Raw genomic sequence first — 16453 nt, 5'->3', positions numbered from 1 at the left:
GTACTCTGTCCTTTTCATAGAATAACCTTCTCCATTTATTTAAAAAAAAAAAAAGCAAATGATGCCACTATCAGCTGCTTCCAATTAACCTCCTCTGGCAGTTTCGGTAAATGACTCAGCACCTGGACTCCTTAAAGAGGTCAGGTTATTTTGAATCACAACCTCATAAAATCACTTAATGCTACTCTGTAGGTTCAATATAAACATTTCTTCCTGTAGCCTTGTTTCTATGATTCAAAATGATCATGTTAGAACCTTTGCTATTACCTTTTAAAAAATGAGTGGGCCTGAGGGTGTGAGCCAATTAGTCTAGGAAGGTGGGTCACAATTTTTTCCAGTATGAGAAGCCCTTTTTAATAGAAAAAAATTTGGGGAATCCCAGATGATTGTGGCTCGATATTTAATATCATTGAACAAATACATACGCATTGTTGAGGATTTGAAATGGGAATATTAAATGGAAATGGGTTAACTATATTGGGAAATTCATCTTAAAATCCCAACTTTTCATTCAAAGATAGTATTTCACTCATTTTTATTTTCCAGGCCAGGTTCTATTAGTTTTCCTATAATATATTGCTTTAGAAAATCTTCCCTTTTACTTTTTACATAGGCAGGAATAATTAAAGTATCCTGGCTTTCATCTGAACTAGAGCCAAACCTGGGGTCACAAAACAGATATTGAGATGACAGGCACACCTTGACATGAAGGAACTTTTTAACCCTCTCAAGATTCTGACTGAGATCTTCAAAAGCCACTCTCTTTGAACTGGAGGGAAGGGTTCATTGGTAGGTTGATTCCTCCTACTACCTGTTAATGGGTGTTTTTGGGGAGGAAGTGGGGAACAGCAGGACACCTGAAGTCAACGTCTGCTAGAATTACGCATGCAGCTTAATTTGGGGGCAGTCTGTTATCTCAGGACCCCAGGAGTTCATGGCTTCAAAGTAAAAAAGAGGACTATGATAGTGGTAATATAACGATTGAGAAACCGTTTCAATAATTTCATATCTTCCCAGTTATTTGCCATCAACAGGTTGGGACCCAGGTTTGGTAAAGATTATACACACATGTAAACACAGCTACTGTGGTAGATGGGTGGAATGATAGGGAAAGGAATAGGTCAAAAACACTGACAGAATTCCAGAACTGCTCCAAGGATTTGGGGTTTAATGTATTTGGTGGGGAGGTCCAGGATGGGGTGAGACTTCTGAAGTAGCTGTATATAAGATCAGATCCCATACTTGCTCAAAATTACGTGCCAGGGGAATCTTACTAGAACTCTATGGATTTCAAGTGAGGAATGCTCGCACAGATGTCCTCTATGGTACATCAATTTGGAGAGAAATGCAACATTAGCTGTTCACAACACAGCTTGAGGCACTTGTGTCCAACTCTCAGGAGAATCAGCCCTACATTTAGCAAAGTATTTAAAATTCCAGAGAGTCTAAATCTTAATGGGAACCCCCCCCTTTTTTTTGTAGGCTGGAAACCAAAGTGAACTAAGCTATTATACAATTATTACGATAAAATATACCTGAGTTATTTTATCTGTAATAAGTAAACATCTAGTTTTCATTAGTACTAGTAGAAGAAAGAACCAGCAATTAACCAAAGAAGCATTAAAGGAAGAAAAGATGGTAGAAAGTTCTTTAAAAAATAACTTATATTGGTCTGGTTTAAACTTAATGTCAACTAAGAAATTCATTTCTTACAGTTATAGTTTAAGTAAAAATGAACCAAAATGAACTAATTTGTTTAGACAGTTTCTACCTGCTTTATCACGGCTGTATAATTTATCATTAGTTGCCTCTGGCTTATTTTAGAGGTTAGTTAGTTGTCTGGGGCTTATTTCCTTTATACACTGTCTCAAAAACAGAGATTTCCTAAAACAGGATTAGAATGCTCTTCTTGAGATGGTTGCAGAGATTAACCTTAATTTTGGCCAAAGTCTAATCTTGTCTGGATTTGGCTCAGTGATAAGACAACAGCTGTGTTTATAAGAAAGATCAAAGTTTTGTGTTTAACCACTGTTTAGAAGCGAAGAGACCAGCAGCATTTATTGTCTTTTACTACAAAGGAAGGAAATAGGCACTCAACTCAATATAGCACTAAAAAATGCAGTTGGTAGAAATGCTTATTTCGTACATCTTTAAATCTATTGGGTTACTCAAATTGTTTGCAAAGGCTGAGAAAACTGGTGGCCTCCCCTTTCACTTACCATTGTTCGTATGGATTTTATAAGCTCATATAAGTGTTACAAGTCCCAAGGTAGTGTATTGTGTTAAAAGTTAGTGGAGAAGGCAAACAACTTTATAACAAAGACATGAGTTACACAGAAATAAGCTCATCCAAAGAAATTTCCAGGCAAACGTAACTTGATCCTCATAAGGGCAACAATTGTTTTTACTAAGGTAGTTCAAAGAACAGCTGAAAAGGTCAGCAAGAAGATTCAATGCTTTTGATTTCCCATGAAGTCTGTGTCCATGCATGCAAAAGAAACTCGTTGAGTTTGAGTAATGGATATGTCATCAAATGTGTATTCGATTTTGTTTTTGTGAAATGAGATTCTCAAAGCTGATATCCTAATTGTTACTGTGCTTAGTGAACAAATGGTTGCTATAAATTAAAGCCACGTTAATAATAACGACAAAACTTCTACCTACATTTTATATGGCATATTTCTTTAAATGTATAATTAGAAACAAATGTTCGCTGTTTTGAAATTCTTTTCCAATGCCTTGTTAAAAATAAATGTTTTTGAATGAGCAAGGTGTTAAAGAAACAGGGTGTTCTCTCCTGTCCCTGTTGTTGCGCATACCAACAGCTTAGTAAAGATATACTGGAACAGAATGCTGCTTCTGAGGACCTGACCAGGCTCTTACCAGGAATATGTGGAAATGGACCATCATAATAGTCATTTTTACTTTAAAATTTTTTATTTGGGCCCAGAACTAAGGGTATTACTGGTATGGTCTAAAGTTGGGTTAAACTGAGTTTAACTTTTTGAGCTACAAAAAAATATGGGGAATAATCTGGAGCAAATAACTTTTTCTCTCTTCAGAAATTAGTCTTGGGTACAATACTGTCTCATAACTTCCCAATCAGCATTTCTGGGATAATGTCAGATTTTGGACAATTACAAAAAACCAGACACAAATGTGCAAACCAGATTTCAATTTCTTCTCCACTGACATGAGATTTAAAACAGCAACAGGAACATTTCTAGGTCAGTGTCAATATGTAGTCACAAATTACCAAAGTAAAACAAATTGGCGAGCATGGGTGTGCGATTTTGTGTTTTTGGCATGGGAGAGACATTGAAATATTCACAACATACAAGCCAAATCATAAAAATAAAATGAGACTTATGATCCCATCATTTTGAAAGAGTAGATTTAGTTCTGACATCTTGCAGATTTGTGATATCCTGACTTTTGCTTCAACAGTCCTAAATAACACAAGTTTTAGAACATAAGCACAACATTTTTTTCTTTCTAAAATGTTTGTAAGTGAAGCAATCCTGAGGAAAACAATTTCAACAGAAGAAAAACCTCTTAGGCATATTTATAAACAAACAAGGAAAAACTACAACACACAAACACACACAATCAGATCTCATATTATTTATCAGGAATTAGAAGTGATGACCAATAATTACTTCCCCATTAAACATTTCCTGTTTCAGTCTAATTTAAACATAGTTAACTAAGAACAAAGTTTACTAAGGAAGAAGAATATCATTATACCATTTAAAATAATTGAACACACTAAAGTTTAGCAACAAAGTAGGAGCTGGAAAATCATCAGATAGCCTATATATGAGACCTAAAGAAAGGAAGGTTAGAATTCTCAATGCCTACTCAGTATAAAATGTATACCACTCCTGAAACTAAGAGCTAAAGACATTCCTCTCATTTCTTGAGACTGTCTTATCTCAGAGTCACATTAATTTACAAATGTAACCACCATTTTCTCTCTTTGAGGGTAACACTTCCTGCCTCTCTTTGGCATAACTGTATTTACAGTTTTTTTCTCCGTTTGTCCCCTAAGACAGCAGCTCCAATGGGTAATTTCATCAGACAACTTTTATAAACCTTCTTCCAGAGGATTTCCTAGATACCCAAATACCCGAGCCCCAACATAGTCCCTTCTCCAATCTCCATTCCTAAGCCCACTCAATTCCTAAGTCAACTTTTCTAAGTATAAGAACATTTTCAAAAAAAAAAATTTTTTTTTCAAATATACTGGCCCAATTTGTCACTTTTGAAATACACCCTGAAATGACAAATTCTTACAAATTCTTTGCCCCTTCTTGATGCTTTTAGGGTTCTCTGTCCCATCACAGAGACTGTTAAAGGGAACCACGTCAAAAGTCCCTCACCTTTGCCTTAAGTTCAAAATCTGCTTATGAAGGGGTAAAAGAAAATATTTTTAATATTTGGTAATAGTATTTTACTATATTAAATAATTAACTTGGGAATTGCTATGCTGTACAATATTTCATCTGTAATTTAACACACGTAACAGTTTATACCAAACATCTACATGATTACAAAATTTTACTAAATTAAAAAATTACCTGCAGCAATTCCATAGCTCTTAAAGATAATTTTGATTTCATAAAATACTTATTTAAGACATCTTATGAATAGAAAACTTGAGTAAAAAATATTTATTGGCATTATTAAAAATAAATTTCCAGTTCTTCAAAAACAAGAACTATCCATCTCTGAAAAAATTAATAATACCTACAAATCCCTGAACTGTGTGAGACATATTAGGTATTTTCATTCACCTTCACTTAATCCTCACAGTTACTTCATGAGACAGTGATTCCTATCTCCATTTTACAGCATGAAATGCAACTTCAGAGAGGGCATTAACTTCCAGGAATGCAGAGTTTGTGGGAATTTATTTAGCTCTATTATACTCCTCTGATTGATTAGATCATGATGTGACAGGGCTGTCTTACACAATTTACTTCAATGATCTTGAGGAGGGTGAATATAGTTCTACTGCCACTAGGTGCCATCTCAAAAACGTTTAAGTTTGGTAAGAATGGTGAAGATTTATAAAAGGCGGAGGCTGTTAAAGGTATTAAATCATAAGTTATTTTTCAAGGTAAGCTTTATCCCATATACCAGATGTTCTGAGAACGCTGAGAGGTCCAGTCGAAAGGAATTTGCATACAGTAAATAAGTAGGGTTGAGTTACATAATGAGTCACATTTTAAAGAAATTGAGAATCATTTCTTATATTAAATTGAAGAATAATCCTTTATAATTACTGAGGAAGTTTTAATAAGACCCCTACATATAGAGGTTGCTAACAAAAATGCATATACATTCATCCCCACATATACATTCAACCATTTCCAGAGTAACACTGAAAGGAGACTTTTTTTCCTTTTGTAAATGTTTGTGTCTTTGAGAATTAGGAAAACTATGTATTTAAGGTATAGAAGATAGGATACACTTTGGAAAGTCCTGTGATAAAGTCAAAAACATTACGTTTCCTTAATCATCTCTTTTCTAGAGCTGCTGAGTCAACTGTAGTCTTAAAGATGACTAAAAAAAAAAATACACAGAATAGAGTAGGAAAATAATTTTTAAACCATCAACATTTTATTTAAAAAAAGCAACAATTGGAACATTTCTAGATCTTACAGTATATATTTGATACAAAAATAAGGAATTCTCCAACATACGTACTAAAAATACAGTTTTATGGATCTAGGTACACAGAAAATTTATTTTACATTTCAGTCACCCAAAATAACAGCTTGTGGTCTCCTCCGATTGCACATAGTGGGAGACTTCTATGCCAGGAAAGGCCAGATCCAACGGCTACAGAACCAACGAGGATGGGCTATAGAATATGTGAAGAATTAAAGAAGCTCAATACATTACCAACATTAATAAATAAACACTACACTTCAAAAATAAGAAATGCATTGAAAAATTGTCTTTTTTTATAGTGGAAACAGAATTAAAAAATGTGCTCCCTCATAGGTGAAATACACATTAGAAGGATACAAATAATCTGAATAATTGGTGCAGTCCAGATTCAAACATTTTTGCAGTCTAAACCAAGCAAGCAAGCAAAATTACTACATTTAAATGAAGAAGGAAATAGAAGAAATAAAATGTTTCTTACATGAATATTGGCAAAAAGCCTGTTACCACTGGTGATTTAAACATCAAAAAATGCTTTTTCGGGCTCCCCTGGTGGCGCAGTGGTTGAAAGTCCGCCTGCCGATGCAGGGGACACGGGTTCGTGCCCCGGTCCGGGAAGATCCCACATGCCGCGGAGCGGCTGGGCCCGTGAGCCATGGCCGCTGAGCATGCGCATCCGGAGCCTGTGCTCCACAACGGGAGAAGCCACAACAGTGAGGGGCACGCGTACACCAAAAAAAAAAAAAAAAAAAAAAAAAAAAAAAATGCTTTCTCTTTCCAATTGAAGCAGGTAATAGATATTCATAAATGTTTTAGTTACACATTACAAATCTGGGGGGCTATAACGAGAAAAGTAGAAAACACAAATTTAAAACCACATATGCCACCAAACATCTCCACATTACCTGAGGGTGTCCTAAATGATGAATTTGAAACTGGCTTGCCATTTTGCCAGGATAACCAGTGGTTGCAAACAAGTTTTCATTAATTGTGGACCACCTAAGAAAAGACAAAGGATGAAAAGCAGTACAGAATCCTACAGACAACTATACGCTTTTCTAAGATTGGCTATTTCTTTTTATACAAAAATGATAATTTTATAACCCTAAATTTGATAATATGGCTTTACAATCAGACTGGGAATTCCAGGGAAGTTAGCTATAAATACTTTCTCATTCTGTGAATATTTATTAAGTGCTTATCGTGTGCCACTTTGTTAAATTACAAAGTTACACAAGGTTAGCAGTTCCTTATAACGAAAAGGCTGACAGTATGATAGGAGATACAAACAAGGAATCAGACAGAAAATATTTCACAGTACAATACATTAAAAAAAACCCATACATTTAATGTTCTTATTGACATTTGTTTTAAAATTAGTGATAAACTTATGAGTTTAAACTCCTTGGAATGATGTAAACACCTGGAATATATAGATGTTTAAATATTCAAGTATTAAGGCATCACAGATATTGGAATATAATGAATGATCAAGTGTTAATGGAGCTCCAGCAACAAGCCCAGCACTATAATAAGTGCAGTAGGGGAGGTACAGGGGGAAAAAAAAGATTCCTTGACAAAAAACAAACAAACAAAAAACACGCTAAAGTCTAGTTATTACTTTAATGTGTGGCAGACATTATGAGTTGCTTGTCCAACAGCCAGCCATTCTGCCTTTTTTCTGTGCTAACTGAACCCCAACTATGTTCTGGCACAATGTGTCTAACCCCAAGGGATGAGACACAACTGGTATAAGGCAAAGATAGCAATCCCCAATAAAAGGGGTGCTCCTTCGTCTCCACTTATTTTGGACAATGTGGTATGAGGCTATGGTGCCTGGAACTCTGGCAGTCATCTTGTGACTGGGAAGCAAGAAGCCAAAGCCTGTCGTTGAGGATGGCAGAGAGAAAGGTCTGAACTCTTAATGACATCAGTGAGCTACTAAACCAATCCTCAGGCCACCTCCTCCAGACTTAGGTACCATAGTTCGCTGATTTTCTTTTTAGCAACTGGAAGAAAAATGTTTAAAACTGAAGTATAGTTGATTTACAATATCGTGGTAGTTTCAGGGATACAGAACGGTGATTCACTTACAAATACATATATGTATTTCTTTCTCTTATAAGTTATTACAAAATATTGAGTATAGTTCTCTATGCTATATAGTAGGTCCTTGTTGGTTATCTATTTTATATATAGTACTGTGTATGTGTTAATCCCAAACTCCTAATTTATCCCTCCCCCACCCCACTTTCCCCTTTGGTAACCACAAGTTTGTTGTCTATGTCTGTGAGTCTACAGTTTTTTGATTTTAAAATGTGTATTTGCTCACATCTCTGAAATCAGGATGCATCTTATAATCTATGGCATTCTTACATTTAGTTGAATATATTTTTTCTTAGGAATACATAAAATAATAGTGTTTTATTGGGGGTATTTTAGATTTGATGAAATACAGTATATAATAAATGTTCTACTGACTTTAGTCTCTGTTAGTAAATTTTCCTGAGGCCGAAAGCACCCTAATAACTATACTATACAATGCAGTATTACATAAAAATGAATGAAAAAGAATAAGTACCTTAATTTACATGGAAAAAAGGTCACAGATATATAATATCCAGCGTGTTCTCATTTAAAGAACAACAATGTAGTTCATATGCATAAATGTGGGTCCACCTACATTTTACGTCTTTATCAGCACAAAAAATAAGAAAGCATATGCTCCAAATTGTTGAGGTGGCATGGGTGGAGTGGCAACATTTTGTATTTTATAAAAATTTTCAAAGAAAATATTGGAAAACAATCTCTCACCCAGACCAAAAGACAAAAGCAAAGACTTAGTAAAGTAAAACATCCATTTATAAAAGAATCAGAGAAGAAGAAAAAAATCAGTGCAAAGGAGAGGACTGGGAAAGTATTCCAGGAGTTGGTGCAGCATGAGCAAAGTAGCCAAATTCAGAAAATGAAATTATAACCCCAACAAAAATGGTACATTACCTGAATAAGCAGGCTCGATCCATGTGGACAGGCCTCTTATCTTGAGGGTAACTAAAAGATATTTTATGTTTTATGAATTATGTGCTGGTCTTAAGTAGAGGGACTTAAGGTTTAAAAAGTATTTTCTCTTTAAGGAACACAATGCCCAAGGTATGTAAACTGTGGCAAAATTCCAAATAAGCACTGAATTAAAATAGCTGAAATATGATAAAGACATAAACATGATTTAGAACCATTGCAGAACACCATCATTCAACAGGGTCAGTGTTTTTTCTTCTTTTTTTTAACATAAGTAAACACTGCTCAGATCAAAGATCTCCTCCTCTGCCATTTTTCTTTGTTATTCTCAAAGTAAATCTGTAAAAGCCATCTCTGTTACATAAAAGCCCATAGCTCTGGCCCTTCTACAGGAAAGACTTGTTTTTGCTCTATAGTGTGGCCCAGGTATACAAGAATGGGTCAATGGATCACACAGCAATAGTGACTGATTTTTTGGTAAGCAATAGATAAATATACTAAGGAAGTACCTGGACCGAGTAATATCCCAAATTAACCAATCATTCCCTGCAACAGCTCCAACTTTGAAGGTGTTTTTTAAGCACCAGTGTGCTGACATTAATGGCATCTGTTCTGATTCAAGAGATAAAATTGCCTGTTGAGCCAAAAGATCATAAAACCGAATTGTTCCATTCTTCTCTGCAACCATCAACTGTAAGACAGAAAAATAAAGAAAATTCAACCACCTAATTTACTAAATCTGAGAAGGAGGCAGAGATTCAATGTCACACATATAGTAAAATGTAAACATTTGCATATATTACAAATCGGAGATCAAATGCAAAGGAAATAAGACAAGCCTAGGTAAAAATCTCTATCAAATATTAAAAAATCTCATAGAAAATGGGCAAAAGACAGACATAAGAAAATTGGATACAATTTAAAATGATTATGTATGGTCACCAGGAAGAAGAGATCAGCCTAAAGATTCATTCTGGGTAAATTATACATACATACACATACACACACACACACACACACACACACACACACACACAAACACGAGTTATTCACAGTAGGTAAGGTTCTATAAAGTTGCTGCAAACACTGAATTAGTGGGTATCAAACCACTGATCCTAAAGGAAATTAAAGGGTTCAGTTCTATGAGTCTCTGATCACATTTTTGTCAACTGATCACTATATAATCTTGTGTGTTTCTGTTTAAAGACGTCTTATTTGGGCTTCCCTGGTGGAGCAGTGGTTGACAATCCGCCTGCCGATGCAGTGGATATGGGTTCGTGCCCCAGTCCGGGAAGATCCCACATGCCACGGAGTGGCTGGGCCCGTGAGCCATGGCTGCTGAGCCTGCGCGTCCGGAGCCTGTGCTCCGCAACGGGAGAGGCCGCAACAGTGAGAGGCCCGCGTACCGCAAAAAAAAAAAAAAAGAAAAAAAAAAAAGAAAGATGTCTTATTTAATACTATTGATTCATTAACACAGAACTCACAGGGAGCAGCACTGTAACTCATGCCTGAACAAAGCTTACCTAACACGTATTTTCTCCATAAGGCATATCAGAGCCTTCCTGCACTTAGAAACACTAGGTAGCTCTTTAGCAGTGTGCTTGGGGGCCATTTTACACAGTGAAAGAAACTGTCAACAAAAAGCATAAAAATGTGGCACTAAATAGACTATGAATAGGATACTTGTTTACAGTATGAGCGCTAAAACAAGAAGGCAGAGTACTGCCTTATTCAGCCTTAGCTGGGAATGTACACATTAGCCAACTCAAATTTTTGTTGCTCTGTGCATGTCTGTGACTGTCAAAGTCTGATGGTATTGATTTTGGGGTTACAAATAAATTTTAGTGATTAGGCAAATTTGCAAGTGTGGAATCTGTGGATAATGAAGATCTACTGCATACACACATGTATATGTAAAACACTGTTATGTTCAACAGAAGTCCATGGTAAAAGACGTGATCCTGGATCTCAAGAAACTTTCCATCTAGAGAAGAGGTGAAAAAAAACGGATCATAATTTTAGGCGAAATACAGTGGGATGCAAAAGAAGTAGTGATTATTTAGAACATGGGTAGTCTTTAAAATTAGGGGATTCTTAAGAGAAAAGGTGGAATTTAAAACTATCCTCGGAGGGCTTCCCTGGTGGCGCAGTGGTTGAGGGGCCCGTGAGCCATGGCAGCTGAGCCTGCGCGTCCGGAGCCTGTGCTCCGCAACGGGAGAGGCCACAACAGTGAGAGGCCTGTGTACTGCAAAACCAAAAAAAAAAAAAACAACAAAAAAACCCCAAACTATTCTCGGGACTTCCCTGGTGGTCCAGTGGTTAGGACTTCGTCTTGCAATGCAGGGAGTGCAGGTTAGATCCGGGTTGAGGAGCTAAGATCCCACATGCCTCGGTGCCAAAGAACCAATAGAAGAAACAGAAGCAATATTGTAACAAGTTCAATAAAGACTTAAAAAAAAGTGGTCCAATTCAAAAAATCTTTTAAAAAATAAATAAAACTATTCTCAATAACAGGAAGTCAATGACAAATATACAACAAAAACAAGTGCAACATTGAGCTTTACATGCCCTGCCTTATTTAATCCTTGTAACCACTATCTGAGGAAATTGCTATCATTAATCCCATTTTTCAGAAAGGAGACTGAGGTGCAGAGTGATTAACTAACTTGTTGAAGATCTCACCACTAGCCTGTGGCAGAGGCTGGATTTGAACTCAGGTCTGAACCCAGGTCTAACTACAGTGCACATGTTCCTTACTACGAGCCTAGATTATCAAGATTGGTAAGTGGTCTGATGTGCTATGTATAGTCAAGGGTGGGGAAGGACGGGAAATGGGAGACCAAGGAAGATTTACTTGGATGTAGTAAAAATACTTGAGACTTTGAGCCTGTCTATAAAAATCTTGGGAATTTCAGGTATAACTTATGAACAATGGAAGGGCCAAGTCTATCTGGCCCAGGACCTAAGCTAGGAGAGGCAATAAAGCATGGCAGGTTACGAGTGCAGCTTCTTCAGTCAGGCTACCTGGTTCCGCTCTCAGGAGCTATAAGATCTTGAGCACACAGGGCTAATATAGTATCTGCTTCACAGGGCTGTTGGGGAGGATGGTACCAGTTAATACAGTTGACCCTTGAATAAGATGGGGAGAGCCTTAGGGCAACTGACCCTTTGCACTGTTGAAAATCTGTATATAACTTATAGTTGGCCCTCTGTATCTGTGGTTCCTCCCTATCCACGGTTCCTGCATCTGCAGTTTCAACCAACCAAAGATCATTTAGTACTGTAGTATTTACTACTGAAAAAAAAATCTGTGTATAAGTGGATCTGTGTAGTTCAAATCCATGTTGTTCAAGGGTCAACTGTACACGTTAAAGTGCTTAGAACTGCTTTAGCACAGAGTAGGCACTCAGAAAACATTAGCTATTATAGTTTGAAGTCAGACTGAAAACTACTTTCTAGCAAAAAAAATTTATTTTGGTTATTTACTGTTTCTAAAACTGTGCTCAATGGTGACTTTTTTTGTTGTTGTTGTTGTTGAAAGAGCAGATAGAGTAAAAAAGTTAATTTTTTAAGTTTCAGAATTGCTGGATCTAAAAACATTACAGGGGAATTCTTCTTGTAGGACTTTTCAGAACCATAAACAGTAATTTGTACTGACTTTTCACAGGGGAAATATCTCAAATAGCAAGGAACACTGTAGTACTTGAATCAGACTGAGGTCAAATCTGTGACTGTGTGATCTAGGGCAAATTAATCTTTTGGTGCTTCAGTTTTCTTACCTACAAAATAGACAGAATAATGCTACCTACCTGAGAGTATTTGTGAAATTATATGAGAGAACTTACATGAAGTACTCAGCACAGCTCCTGGCACTGAGAAAGCATTCAACAAATGTTGATTGTTACACCTCATTTCATTTAGCGGCTCTAACCTCTTTTCTCTTAGAGTCAGAGAAAAGGATGTCCTCAGTCCCAACTCTCTGATCCCAGGCCATCCTAAATGCTTGCTTCTGTTATTACTACCTGCTGAAATCCTAGCTCCAACTGTGGTTTATTGGATTTAAGAGCTTCGCTTCTAGAGATCTTCTGACTTTTGTAACTTGATGATGATGATGATGATGTATCACCACGCGCCTTGGGGGATCCCCGACCAGGGATCAAACCCAGGCCCCGGCAGTGAAAGTGCTGAGTCCTAACCACTGGACTGCCAGGGTATTCCCTATAACTTTATTATTAAATGCTAGTGTTTGCTTTGTGCTTTCCACATTACATGGCTCTTTTGTGTACTTTATATCTTACAAGATTTTCGTAAGAATTTTATGATATAGGTGATCATGAACCCATCTCTCTTTCTTCTCTGGCTCCCTCATTTTCATCAAGACCAAGCATAACAAAACAAAATTCTGGGCTTCATCTGATATGGCAGACCAATAAGAACCACTAGATTGTTTCAGTAGTAATAATAGTGTCAACAATGACAAGCAGCTGAAATTGACTGAGTGCTTATTATGTATCAGGTTTTCTTTTAAGGACTTTATAAGTGTTCACTCATTTAATCTTCTTGAGCTTCCGTTTTACAAGATGAGGAATTGAAGGTAGTGATTGAGAGAGGTTTTGTAACTTGCCAGAGATCATACAGCTAGTAACTGGTAAAACTGGGATTTGACTCGGGGTAGTTAACTCAAGAGTCCATACCTTTAACTGCTACTCTGTGTTGCCTTTCTGTAATTTTAGGTTTTTGAGTTTAGTAGTGACATGATGAAACTGATATTTAAATATTAGTCTAACTAAAGTACGCAAGAAGAATCAGATTGAAGAGCCAAAGATTTTAGAAACAAGGATTGGCAAGGATGACTTGTGAGAATAGAAAGGTGAGGAATACACATTAATGACCAAGGGGAATGTACTGTAGTGACAGTGAAGAAAAACTTAAAAGACCTGGAAACATTTGCATATAGGAAAGGAAGATACCAAAGATGATTTCAGGATATTGAGTTGATGTGATTTAGAGCAGGGACTTCCCAACATTCTGAAGTCATGGAAACAAGAAAAAAAAAGGAGATGGGGTGGGGCGAAATTTCAGTGTTATATAGAAGAATAATAGAAATTAACTTAAAGCATACGGAAGAAAGGGATCTCAAATAACCATAAATTAAGATATAAGTTTTGGGATATGGGTTATAATAAACATCTAGGTCACAGTTTTTGGTTTTTTTTTTTAGGTCACAGTTTTTAAAAAGTAGCCTATGATATTTATACATGGTAATATTAACATTTTGGTAGATTCCTTGATAATGCTTCAAGTAGACTGACTCACTGCTACAGGGGAGAAATCTAGACATAAAATTTAGGACCTGGATTCAGAAATAACATTTACTTACACATGGAAATAATCCCTATATATGTAATATGAATAAATTAGAAAACTGCACTCATGTACACATACAGAATATAATTCTACTGATAAAATATCCAACAGGCCTGAAACAAGTTTTCATGGACTCCCAGAGAACACACTTATGTAGTCTGGGGCATCCTGGCTCAGGATTATCTTGAAGGCTGTGAGCAGATGGGATTAAAACTTATGTCATCATTCTACTTAACAAGATTTTGATTCCAACACTTAAAATCTGTGTAACTGTATATACATGTTTTTCTTACTTATAAGTCAGTGTGTAACTCAATGACAAGGACTTTATTCATTCCTTTATCCTCTATTATAATAAAGGGTATAGTGTGGGTGAGAACTACCCCTTACAACAATTTACAAATACATGGTTAAAGAAGAATTAGCAGTGGAGGAAGAAAAAGGGAATATACATGCATAGATGCTTAAGAGGACTAGAATAATGCAGCTTTAAAGACCAAGTGAGCAGGGTTTCAAGGCAGAAGTGATCAATACTGTAAAAAGCTGCCCTGAGACTAAGAATGGAAGAAAAGCCCATTGGATTTGTTAAAAATATCACTGATGACTTCTGAGAGAGTAGAGGAGACCGAATAAGATTAAAGAGTTAGATCAAGGGATAGGGAAAGAGGAACTGAAGTTAAGAGGTGTAAGTGATGGGTTCAAATATTCAGAAATAAAAGGTGTGAAGAAGATAGACTAAAAAGCGGAAACAGAAAAACGTAATGGTTAAAAGCAAGACATATGGAGGAGGTTGCTTGGGTACACATGCCAATTTTTCCAGTTAGTAGCTGTGTGAACTTGGGTAAGTTACTTAACTTCTCTGAGCTTTGTTTTCCTTATCTCTGAAATGAGATCATCACAGTACCCATCTCATAAGGTTGCCATGTGGGTTAAATGACCTAACTTAATATGAAATGCTGACAATGAGCCAAGCACATATAGGTACTATGTAAGTTTCTGCCATGATTAATCAAGGTTACCTTTTTGTGCAAGTGTGAGGACAGAAAAGAGTCATGGAGAAGTATGAAGACATTAGAGGGCTATGAAAAGCAGGATGCCTAAGAACTAACATGAACTCTAGACAGTGGAAGGACTAACTTTAAGAAGATGAACGTGGCAACTTCTTAGATCCTAGGGAAGGATAAAATAGAGCAATGCCCAAGAGAAGATACTAGAGAACTCTTGGTGAATGACTCCTATCTTCTCCATGAAATTAAGTTAAGGTCAATTGATAATAACTCACAGTATATTTTTGAATTTTAGAAAGCTTTACTATGAATAGGAATTGAACACCACTGCAGCTAGGTCAACTTTGCCTTATGCCACTGATGCTTTCTGTTTACACACTATGGCTCACAAGCATGGATTTAACTTTTTTTAAACAAATACTGCTTACTAGTTAGTCTAGGCATTAGTTTTTAGATCGTAACCTATCAGAGGGCATGAAAAGTGTACTCTGAATAAATGCCATTTATAGATGATGGTTGTCAAATAAAAACTTAACTGCAGAGAACTTTTAAGGTTCTAGATTAATCCAAATGCATTTGTGCCAATTAAGAGTCTCTGAGGTGGAAAAAGTCATTGATTTTTCTCCTCTATGTGTGCAAGTATTATACACGTATATGTCTTTTCAGCTTGACAGAAGAAAGCTAAGTTATAAATAATAACCTTAAAACTTTCCTCAGGATGCCAGCACACACTCATTCCAGGGGAATGAAGAAGAAAATGAGCTGTCTGTATTCCTTCCAAGTTCCAAATCCTAATAAAAGAATAGGAGTATAATGTTAAAGTTTTGATAATTACTAAAAAAATGAAATTTCTATAAATTTATTCGAAGCTATCAACTAGAGATTATAGGGTAGACATCTGTATTTAAAGCATATCCTTTAAAGAAAATTATAACAAAATTATAATCATTTTAGAAAATGTAAAAGCAGTATGAAGAATTTCAGTTTTATCACACTCAATAATGGAAAAACAGTTACATACATTTTCTCTCTAATTAATCTAGTACAGCAACACTGTAACACAGTAACCAAATTAAATTATTCATGAACTCTTATTTTGTGGACAGGATCTTGAAGTTTCTAGGTCACTAATCAGGTTGCAGTCCAACTTCAGCAGTCACTTCGATTAACAATAATTTCTACGAGCAGTGCTTAAAACATATACCTGTACCCCCCTCCCCTACCCCAGTGCTCCCATTTTAAAAATAGCATATAAAGAAGCTAGTATGAAGTGATGTGAATTTAGGGAGATAGAATTTCCCAGTTGCTTATTCCTTCTGCCTTTGAGTTCCCTGCCAGGGGCTACTTCTTATCTTTCACCTTTTCTGATCTGGCTCACTTCGCCA

The 16453-nt window shown here is 36.2% G+C and overlaps 1 protein-coding gene across 1 annotated transcript in view; it reads right to left on the bottom strand.

Annotated features, from left to right (window-relative positions):
• Positions 1-5611: 5611 nt before the first annotated feature.
• NUP37 (nucleoporin 37) overlaps positions 5612-16453 on the bottom strand; it is a 41210-nt gene continuing 30368 nt past the window's right edge. The window contains exons 6-10 of the mRNA XM_065887766.1: positions 15769-15859; positions 9204-9385; positions 8677-8727; positions 6582-6675; positions 5612-5869 (exon numbers count right to left, since the gene is read on the bottom strand). Of these exons, the coding sequence (XP_065743838.1) occupies positions 5756-5869; positions 6582-6675; positions 8677-8727; positions 9204-9385; positions 15769-15859 (532 nt within the window). The 3' untranslated portion in view covers positions 5612-5755. The remainder of the gene's footprint in view (positions 5870-6581; positions 6676-8676; positions 8728-9203; positions 9386-15768; positions 15860-16453) is intronic.

The sequence above is a fragment of the Phocoena phocoena genome, chromosome 11, assembly GCF_963924675.1.
Source record: "Phocoena phocoena chromosome 11, mPhoPho1.1, whole genome shotgun sequence".
In the NCBI taxonomy this organism is placed as follows: Eukaryota; Metazoa; Chordata; class Mammalia; order Artiodactyla; family Phocoenidae; genus Phocoena; species Phocoena phocoena.
The sequence above is the reverse complement of the archived record's forward strand: the minus strand, read 5'-3'. Positions and strand labels throughout refer to the sequence as shown.